Below are 10,870 nucleotides of genomic sequence, written 5' to 3'. Positions count from 1 at the left end.
ATTCGGCGGAGAGCTAGCCGAAAAAAAGGGAGCAGAAGACACCAGCAGCCCACAAACCAGAGACATAATAACAGTACTAATGTCGCTTGTGGCTGAACAAAAACCAAATGTTTGGGCTTCACTGAACAATTTATGTCTCGCATTCACCATTATGTTTATGAGGGTCTGCAACAGCGAGATATAATTAGAAAACGAGGTGATCCTTTTTTTCCCCTGAACACTAGCCACCAATATGAGCGGAATTTATGCGTTAGCATGTGCTTCCTCTTATTTGAATGCATTTGCAACCGCCGTGTATCATATAATTGCTATCCAAGGTTCAGGTCAAAGTGTAAGCACCGCTATGCATACAGGATGAACGCCTAGCTGCCCAGTTTATGGATATGCGAGATGGATAGTGTTGCAGCATAATTCATATTATGTAAAGCTGACATTTTTTTTTTATTTTAAGCGCAGATTTGTAAGTACTTATCAACAAGCGCAAGGCCCCAGTGATTTCGAGGTCTTGTGAAAGCTTGTCAAATCAGCCACGCAGTGGTGCGACGGGCGTTTGAGCTCTCAGTCCACAGACCCACATGAAAGACTCGCTCTCTTCCCAGCCTCCCTCTTAGAAAGCAAGCGAGCGAGCTAGCGCTCGTACGCTAACCGACATACGACTACATCGCATTCACTCTACAGGATTACATCACCGTGGTGAACCTGGAGGTTTGTCTTTGCGTTTGTGTGTGCGTGTGTGTGTGTGTGTTTGGTTTTTTTTCTGGAGGCAAAACATAGTCTGTTTTCCAAGCAGGAGCACATCAGCTGCCAAATGGGATGAGAGGGACTGGCAAACGCTCAGAGAGTTTTGGAATCGCCCCCCCCCCCTCCCCCCGTTCAAATAGAAAGCTATTCCTTTTTCGCTATTGGGTGGGGGATGGGTGGGGGTGGTTGTAGGTCCAGCCTTTCGCTGATTTGTTCCATTTAGACCAATTTAGGACAACAAACGAGATCTACAGGTGTACACACTCGCAGCTGTGTAGCGCCTCTAGAGGCCGCACAATGCAACCAGGATGTGTGTACTACTGTATGTGCGTCAGCGCCAGTAATGTCTCTGAGAGCCCGCATCACTTCCTCTGCACTCACCTCCTCTCGTTCTCCCCGCGCGACAACCTTGACCCCTGCTCGCTTAGCTTGGATTGTGCTGGAGAACGGATGCGTTGCACTCGGTCTCTTCACACCAGTTGCACACACGTGAGCGGAAGCGCACAGGCCGAGTCCTTCATCTCCGTACGTAGCGGAATGCAGTTTGCAGAATGCAGTTTTATTCCACGTAACGACAAGAGTAGACCACACGTTGCGCCGTCAGGAGGATTCAGCTCCTTCCATTTGAAGTGGCAATATTTATTGTTCCTCAGCGCCGCGGAAGCTACGCGAAGGCTCGCATATCTGGGCATACATATTTAAAGCGCTCCCCAATGTCTCCCTAGTCTTTCATCCTCACAGATTCAGAATTAACCCCCCTCCCCCCACACACACACACACACACACTATTCCCCTCCTGCATTTCCGATTTGTCAGCAGAAGCCAGGGACTGTTGGATGCTCCCCACATTCTTTTTACACCATTAAACTTTACTTCAGTTTCTGAATCTGGAGCAGGGAGGGGGGAGGAAAAGAGAGCCATCATCACCACCTGCTGATGTAGTGCTGTGTAATTAATAGGTATTAAATCCAAGATAGGAAATGTTCCCACTGATACAACTGCTCGGCGCTGTATTTTAAGTCTTTTCCCGGAACTGATTGGCAAGCTTATTTTCCTGATGACTTTCAGCAGTCATTCACAGTGGGGGAGCCATCACAAGACCCTAGTTTCTGGTTTGGATCATTAGAAAAAAAAGGGGGGTGAAAATAACATCAAAATCCGCCGCAGTGAATGTCAGCCGTCGGGCTTTTTCCCCCACTTCCCCATGAAAAAGACGGGAAAAGTTTTTTTTTTCTGTCCTTCTATATTCAGGGGTTGGCTTTCTTTTTCTCTCTCTTTTTTTATTCATTTCAATTTGTTGTATAGTTGCTGGGGACCTTTGAGGGAAACATCTGTGAGCTGTGTGGATGGTGCATGGGCAGGAAGTGAGAGCCGTACCGTTGATGGCGTTCTGCTTTTCAGAACGATGCAATTTATGATAGAATAGCTCCCCGGGAGACCCTGAAAGAGAGGGGGGGGGGGGGGGTTGGGAAAAAAAGCATATTCAGTGCATTCGTCTGTCCCTCTGTATGAAGGGAAATAGAGAGAGAAAGAGAGTGGGAAAGAGAGAGAGAGAGAGAGAGAGAGTTTTGTAAATGTCGATCTGTATTCAGACCATTCACGATGCTTGGAGAATAAAATATGATTTGAATATGTTTAGGGCTGCATTATTTGGTGCCCAGGATGCAGCTTCATCCTCAACTGTAAGCGTGTGAATGTGGCCATGAGGTTGGGGAAATGTGTATGTGTGTGTGTGTGTGTGTGTGTGTGTGTGTGATGGCAGGGGGGTCGTTTAGTTTTTATATGGGAATTCTGTGAGAGCAAAACTGCACTAGAGCAGGTGCGCTAGCCAGCCTCAGCCATGTTGTATAGGGACAATGGTAAGGCTCACTCTTGTTGCCATGGTGATAACATTGACTTTTGGTGATGAAAAGCCCTTTCAAGATGTGGACTTGTGAGTGCGCCGAGGACTGGTAATTACCGGCTAAATTTTAGCCACTTCAGCCACCACAGTCGATCCAGAGCTTTATCTTTCCATTTCATTTTTTAAAAAATGTCCATTCTCATGGGTGAATGTGAAGGCGAATGTGCCATCAGCCTTGTGTGTATGTATGTGTGTGTGTGTGTGTGTGTGTGTGTGTGTGTGTGTGCGCGTGTGTGTGTGTGGGTTTGTGTGTGTGTGTGTGTGTTTGTGTGTGTGAAGGTTTAATCCTTCATTTTTGCCTATTCACGTCCCATGCATGTGCTAATACACAGAAAGCCCACATTGAGAGCCCACAGGTAAAGGCTTAGCCACATTTCTCCAAGCTGAAGGATCCCATGATGTGAAATTGATGTCTGTCAGGCACAGCCTGCCGCCTCTCAATGCTGCTGCTGTGAGCACAGCTTTCACACCCCCGCATCTGCCATAGCAGAGCGCTAAAATAGCCTCACACACACCCCCCAAACCCGCCCCCCCCCCACCCCCAACCAACCCCACCCTCCTCCACCACCACATCAACTTCAGCCGCCCATCCGTCAATCTCCCCCGATCACGCTTTAAAGAAGACAGCTCAGGCAGGGCTGTCGCTGGAATTCGCCTCCAATCTTTAAATATTGATCGGGAGCCCAAAGCCGAGGTGCCCTCTCGGAGTTCAGCGAGGGAAAAGGGGTGAAAAACAGATAATTAGAGATTTTAATTGGCCAATCTGTCAGGCTTGGGGATGCTGGTTGCTGGAAGCGAGGCTCGGAACGGGTGGAAGTGGTCAATGGAAATCCTCGTCACCGTCTTGTCGGGTGACCTTCGACGTCCATCACTCGCCGGCAGCATCACAGACCTGTCCGCAGGGTCAGATGAAATGTTCTAGAAAAAAAAAACAAATCCTAAAAAGGCCCTTTTTGCAATGCAGCATAGGCTGCATATGGTGAACGTGCCTCCTTTTTTTGTGTGCGCAGATAATGTAAGGCATTTTTTTTTCCCGCCCCGAGGGCTTCATAATTGCAGGCTTGTCTTTGTTTCTCGAAACAATTCAGCTGTGTGTGCTTGCATATCTGTGCAATATGCTGGGATGAAGTGCCATGTGCTTTTTTCAAGTGAGGTCTGCCCTTAGAGAGGCTAAGCCAAACGCTGTTTGTTGATATTTGGGGAAGCATTTGTGCTTCCAGAGCGCACTTTGGTGAGTTATCTGTCCAGATGGCCAATAATGAAATATGTATGGATTCAAAAGTGCTGGCTTGAAAGAGCAACCCTGGCTGACTGGCAGGAATGAAAAAAAAAATACATAAAAGTGAAAATTAGAGTGCGAACCATAAAAAGACAATATCAGTGTCTAGTCATCTCGAGCGAAAGTGAAAGAGAAAAGGGAAAGATCAGCTTCTGTGTGGTGATTCAAAACAATCATCTTAAAAGGACTTCCCTCCAAAACACAACAAAGCATTTCACGCCAATAATACAGGCTCAAGACATCCCCCCCCCCGCCCCTCTGCACCAAAGCTTTAAAACATCATTACATATTTATAGCGGTCCGATTTTGACGAAGCCGTCGACAACACGAGGGCTTCTCTTGTGTCTCTTTGCCTGCTGCTCTAGCTGACTGCTCTGTTTAAACTAGTCCTTCATCTCAGCCTGCCCATAAAACCCAAGTATGCATGCACTTCAAATGGACAGTCCCCCCTCTTTTAAATTGCCATTACATCAGTGCTTCCGTGCAAAGTCAAAGAAATAAGTCTACAGAAGGCAGCGAGGCTGATGGGGAGGCAGGAGCATTGCACATGAAAGTAAAAAATGGAACTTTGCAAGGGGTGTGTGTGTATGTGTGTGTGTGCGTGTGTGTGTGTGTGTGTGTGTGTGTGTGTGTGCGTGTGTGTGTGGGTGATGATGGGGTGTAGTGTGTGAGGGATAAAGCAGGGCTGTTCATGTTGCCACAGTCTTTGGCTCCTTCACCCCCGCGTACAGCGCTGACATGTACGCGGGAGATGAAAGCGCCGGAACAAACCATGCTGAAACCCATGAAAGGAGAGCGCAAATGAGCCTAAGCTGAGGAATCGCGCCAGTTTAAAAAGGCAAATTTAACAGCTCTCCCTCCTACTTCTTCTGCTCCCCATCTCTCTCCCTCTCTCTCTCTCTCTCTCTCTCTCTCTCTCTCCTTCTCTCTCTCTCTCTATCTGCAGATCCCTCTGAAGGGTTCCACTGCCAGGACGAATGCCGCATCCTCGGACACTCGGACCGCTGCTGGATGCCCCGGGTGCCCATCCCGGCCCGCGTCAAGTCGCCGGAGCACGGGCGCAACGTCATCGCCATCGAGGCGCCCACCATGGAGGTGCCCCACTACGAGACCTGCGGCACGGCCAAAAGGACTTTTGCCACCTTCGGGAAGGACGGCTCGGACGACGCCGAGCGCGGCGAGCTGAAGGGCAAGCGGGGGGTCGGCGGCGGCGGCTGCGGTGGTCCCGGCGTGGGCGAGACGACGCCGCAGCAGGTGTGCAGCCCGAAGGCCAACGGCGGCTGCGTGGCGGGCGGCCCGCCGGTGCGCGAGGCCGGCAACGGGCGCGAGGCGGTCAGCCCCATCACGTCCCCCGTGCGCCTCAAGAGCCCCGTGGCCAAGGCGCAGCCGCAGTCGCAGGGGCCGCCGTCCAACTACGGCACGCTCAAGTGCCGCGACGCCGAGCGCATCGCCAACCACAGCCTCCTGCGGCAGCCCGAGGGCAAGGACAGCGAGCCGGCCATCCGGGAGATCAACACCCTCCTGCAGGACGGCCGAGACAGCAAGGAGTCCCCCGGCAGCAAGCGCCTCAAGGACATCGTGCTCTAACCCCCCCCTCCCCCCACCACCCCCCCCGCGGAGCTCCTGCTGCTCCTAGCTGACCTCCTTACTGCGCCACCTCCTCCTCCTGCTCCTCCTGCTCCTCCTCCTACTCCTCCACCGCCGTCGCCAACGCCGCCAACTGCTCCTCCAACACGGACGGCGCTCCTCCTCTCTCCCCTACCGTCGCTGCTGCTGTCGTCGTCACTGCTGCCACACACGCACAGACACACACACACACACATAGACATACACACACAAACACACACACACTCACACACAAGCGCACTTCTGTGTGTGTATATGAGTGCGTGAATGTGTGTGTGTGTGTGTGTGAGACAGAGACAGCCTGTGCGAGGTGTGTGTGTGTGTGTGTGCGCGTGTGTGTGTGTCGTGTACACACAGAAGAGAGAGAGAGAGTACATGGAGGAGAGGAGATCAGATCTGGGAGGTAACCAGGACACATGTCTGCAACAAAGCATTCTCTATAGCGGCAATGCAGACCAACCAGCGCGGTGAGACAGAAGGACCCGGAGAAAAGGAGAGAGAGAGAGAGAGAAGGAAAGAGAGAGAGAGAAGGAGAGAGAGAACTGACAATGGGAGGATGCGCAGAGTTGAACGTGTGTGTGAGTGCTTCAAGGGCCGTCGTTGTGGCTTCCTAGTAATGGCAGTAGCTACTTGTGGTTTTTTTTTTTTGTGTTATTTTTTTTTTTTATCACAGTTTGGTGGTGAACAGATAGAGGGCTTATCGTGTACTGTGTAACATGTTCCATGCCCTTTGCTTACTTCTACATCCGCCATTTGGAAGTGACTCTGCGAGGACTCGCGTGTGGGGATACTGTTTTTTGACTGCTTTGAGCACAGTCATGCCTTTTAAAGACTTGGAAGTATTCCTTTCTGATAATGCCTTTTTGGTACGCAGTTTCGCTTTCGGCTGCCAAACTCACTCTTCTTCGCTTCTTGTTCTGAAGAACTTTGTGTTGGGACGCAACAGCTGGGGATTTTCGGGGGGGCGGGTGGGTGGGACCGGACACTTGCTGGATTTCGAGGCCCTCAGCGCCCGAAAACGCGGATGCCGTTCCACTCAGCTCCACTACGCTTCATAATGGGGAAGAGGGAAAAAAACGCACCCCTCGTCCTTATCTCATTTCATTTATTTCCCTCCGACTTTCTCATTTGTCCGATAAGACAACCCTTCCTTTTCCCCAAAGACATTCCAGTATCAGTAACTGTGAGGTCTTTACAGTATTTATTTGATATCACTGATGGAGCTAAATGGACTTCCAGTATATCAGCTGCCCCGACTTCCCCGGGAGGACTGAAATAGGAAGACGGATCCCTCCTCCAACCTTAACGAAGAAATATACATATATAAATATATATAAATATAGAACAAAAAAGAAAAACGGACTCATTGTTTTTGAATTCTCCTGTGCCCATTCTTGATTGTAGCCAGTGGAGCGCAGTTTGCTAGAACCTTGTGCTCCGGTCTTGTACTTTTTTGGAATTTTGACTATGGGGCTAGGATAGAAGGGGTCGTCACTACGTCTTGCTATGTGGAACTCTGTATAGGGTTGACTCTTATCATTTTTAATAACCTGTTGTTATGTGACAATCCCTTTAATGTTTTGTTGCAAGAGTTTAAAAAAAATAAACATTGGTGTTCAACTAAAGCTAAAGTAGCGTTTGTTACACAAACACAAAAGGAAAAAAGATATATGCCAAAATATATTTTATAAATAATTTAAAATGTATAATGAGAATATTTAATGCTGTGTAGTTATTTTATCAGTAAGTTATACTTGAAATTAATTGGCTTTTTCTTTTTTTCCTTTGTTATTTTTTGGGCTTTTTATTGACTATGATTTTTCAATTGAACTTGGATTTTTGTTCACTGTGTTTCCCCTGGCAACTGTTGATTGCAGTCTACCTTGTTGTAAAGAGTTTCTTATTGGTCAGTTCTTGTGCCATCAAGTTTCTGTGTGGGCAAAAATAGAAAAAAAAAGACAAAAAAAAGCAATTTCAGCACCAACAGTAGTGTGTCAGTTCAATGAGCTTAGAGTGAGATAGCAAAAGAAACCAAAAAAAAAATGTGGCAAAACTGAATCCTTACAGATAGCAGGTCGTTGTTTAATCTTATAATTTAAGAAATACGAAGGGTAAAGCTTGCTCTTGTTCAAGATAGCGAAGCGGTTCCATCATTATCCGGGCGACTGTTTTTTAGGGGGTCTTCACCTTGAGTTCCTCATCTTCTAGCTCGTTCTTAGCATTGGGAGGAAGCGTAAGTGGTGACTTGTGATGCAGACGTGCTTCGCTTTTAGCCCCCCTCACTGAACGCATTTCCATAAAACAGCTGTTCGAATGTTGTGAACACCAAGGCAAAGCGGGTTCTCAGAACACTGGCATGGAACGAGGTGGAATCGAGACTTTGGGAGTTGACCTGAAAGCCTTTTCAAGAACCATCTTGCAAAAATCAGTTCCCCGTTCACGGGTTTCTTGGTTGCTTTGCAATATCCGTAATTTTTTTGTTTATTATTATTTTAAAATAATGTGGAAACAACAAATGGCAAAACAAGGATTAAAATGCATACATTTGAAATAGGTTGTGTAGCTGAATGTTTTTTGCTGGTCTCACCAACAGCTTCTGGCAACATGAAAATCGGAATAATCACTGAATGTATACAGCAGCTTATTAAACTATTAAATGTTCTCCACTTTGCCTCCTTGTGTTTGTGATCGTGCCAGCCCTGCTACTCTGCATCACACCCTTTAATATGGCATCAAATGCTTCCTAATAAAATATATCCACATTGACAAGTGGGGGGGGAAGAGAGGAAGTCTGCATTGTTGTAAATTAATGAGCATGACCCGAGCTCGGCATATTGCAATTATCCATTTTAAATGATCTTTTGTCTTGCCATAATTCATTAAAATCTATAATGTGATCTGAATATCTGCCGAAAACCCCCCCGTCCTTTGAAATAGCGCAATAATGTGCGTGGCAGTGACTATTATATCTCTTCTGATAGAGAGCAAATGAACAGACTCTCGACAGTTAGGTCTCTCAGCTGTCATTAGAATTCCAGGCAGGATCTGCCATCCCAAGCCACATTGGAATGCTGGGACACAGGTTTAGATCCACTGGCTGACTAACTCCATGAGTAAAGACAGCTCGGGAGAAAAGAGACAGCGTAAGCCTCAAAGAAGGGGGTTATTATGCCAAAGCTGTGTCTTCACTGTGGGGTTATTGTGAGACTGCTTTCGATGAGTGGGGATTTAATATCTGTGTAATTGCTAAATATTGTGTTTCATGACCCTCTGCACTTAAGAAATGTGATGCCCCAAATAAGTCCAAAATAGATATGTGTGATCAATCAGGTGGTAAGGTGACCCAAAGTCCAGGGAGAACACAAAGAGAATCTTAAACATCTGGCCATGATTGATGTCTTGATTTGCGACACGGCTTGCTTGATTGATTGGGTGGTCATGTCTGCTGGTTGCCTTTTGATCCTCAAAGCTGCAAAGTCGGTTAAAGGCTGGAATGGAGTTCGATCAAAAGGAGGGCAAAAACAAAACAGAAAAAGAACCCACCCTCACCCCCAACCCCAGCCACTTCTCCATTTGACATTTTCATTCGGTTGATTACTTGCCCCCAACTCAACCCCCCCTCCCCAACACACACACACACACACACACACACACACACACACACACACACACACACACACGCGCACACACACACACACACACACACACACACACACACACACACACACACACACACACACACACACACTTCCACCCCCTACAGGTTGCCTCAGAGCACAGGATTGCGCCAATGGGAAAAGTATGTATGGCAGAGCCACACTGTGCAGGGGGGAAAGAAAGAGAGAAAGGCATAGCAGGGGGAGAGAGAGAAAGAAAGACAGAGTAGGGGAGGGGAGAGAGAGAGACAGACAGAGCAGGGGAGGGTAGAAAGAGAGAGAGATAGAGAGAGAGAAAGACTTAGCAGGGGGAGACGGAGAGAGGGAGAGACACACGCAGTAGGAGGGAGAAGCAGCTGCCACACAGCTGCCCACCCTGATCAGCCAGGGGGTCCTGTTTTTATTCCTCAAACTCATTTGCCATCGCGTCTGCCCTCTGGTTGAGCAAATATGAAAGTTGGTTCTTGCCATTAATCTATCAGAAGAACCACTCTCTCTCTCGCTCTCTCCCTCCTTCTCTCTCTCCCTCCCTCCCTCTATATCTCTCTCCCTCTCTTCCTCTCTCCTTCTCTCTCTCCCTTCCTCCCTCTCTCTCCCTCCCTCCCTCTATCTCTCTCTCCCTCCCTCTCTCTCCCTCCCTCTCTCTCTCTCCCTCCCCCCTTCTCTCTCCTGACTCCTCAGTGCGTCCACAGTAGCTGGGCCTAAGTGAGTGACTCATGTTGCTATAATAGAGTAGCGGGGCCTGGGGTTCCTGTAACACAGCGTTAGCTCCAGCACTGGCGCGACCTCGGGCGTCGAGTTCTTTAAGGTCAAAACACTTGCCTTCAAGTGTCTCCCCTACACACGCACCCATCCACACCAGCCTCATACTCATCATTAGTACTGCAAACACACTGCACTGGGTGGAACAAAGTTCACATGCACGCACCTTGGTGTGTGTGTGTGTGTGTGTGTGTGTGTGTGTGTGTGTGTGTGTGACTGTGTGTGTGTGTGTGAGTGTGTGTGTGTGAGAGAGAGAGAGAGAGAGTGTGTGTGTGTGTGTGTGTGTGTGTGTGTGTGTGTTTTTCCCTCTCCTCGCCACTGTACCAACAGCAGCCTCCATGGCTCAGGGCGTCGTATTTGAATGCATGACATCCCCAAATGAGAGCCGTCTGCCGATGTTTAATTACTTGTGATTCCCGTTGGTCAGGGTGAATTCTCCCCATTACCAAGAGATTTATATCAAAGGTTACCAGGACACACGTCCGATTAACGTCCTATTAACGTTTCAATTATCATTTGGCAAAATGGTAAAAGGAGAATCAGAGAACAATTAAAATGATTTATTTCTGACATAGACATGCAAGTTAAAGAACAGGAAAGAGAGAGTGGGGGGGTGAACTGGGGAAGTGTGTGCGTGTGTGTGTGTGTGTGTGTGTGTCTGTGTGTGTATGTGAGTGTGTGTGTGTGTGTGTGTGTCTGTGTCTGTGTGTGTTGGGTCTTACGCCGTTCCAATATAAAACAGTTTGTACCTTGTCCTTCTCTGCGTGCCCAGTCCCCTCCTCAATCAGCGGCGATCTCTGTTCCTGCGCTGACCTCATTCTATCAAAAGGCCTGCAGCTGCTCCAGCGGAGGCTCGTGGTGACCCACTATTCGGCTCAACCTCTGGGACCCGTCTGAGCTCCC

The 10,870-nt window shown here is 48.3% G+C and overlaps 1 protein-coding gene across 2 annotated transcripts in view; it reads left to right on the top strand.

Annotated features, from left to right (window-relative positions):
* Positions 1-8,205, top strand: part of pcdh19 (protocadherin 19) — a 64,819-nt gene extending 56,614 nt beyond the window's left edge. For both annotated transcript variants that reach the window (XM_062525070.1, XM_062525069.1), the window contains exon 5: positions 4,870-8,205. In XM_062525070.1, coding sequence (XP_062381054.1) covers positions 4,870-5,510 — 641 coding nt within the window. In that variant the 3' untranslated portion in view covers positions 5,511-8,205. The remainder of the gene's footprint in view (positions 1-4,869) is intronic.
* Positions 8,206-10,870: the final 2,665 nt, after the last annotated feature.

Source organism: Sardina pilchardus, chromosome 21 (assembly GCF_963854185.1).
Source record: "Sardina pilchardus chromosome 21, fSarPil1.1, whole genome shotgun sequence".
NCBI lineage: Eukaryota > Metazoa > Chordata > Actinopteri > Clupeiformes > Clupeidae > Sardina > Sardina pilchardus.
This window is presented reverse-complemented; position numbering and strand designations above follow the sequence as displayed.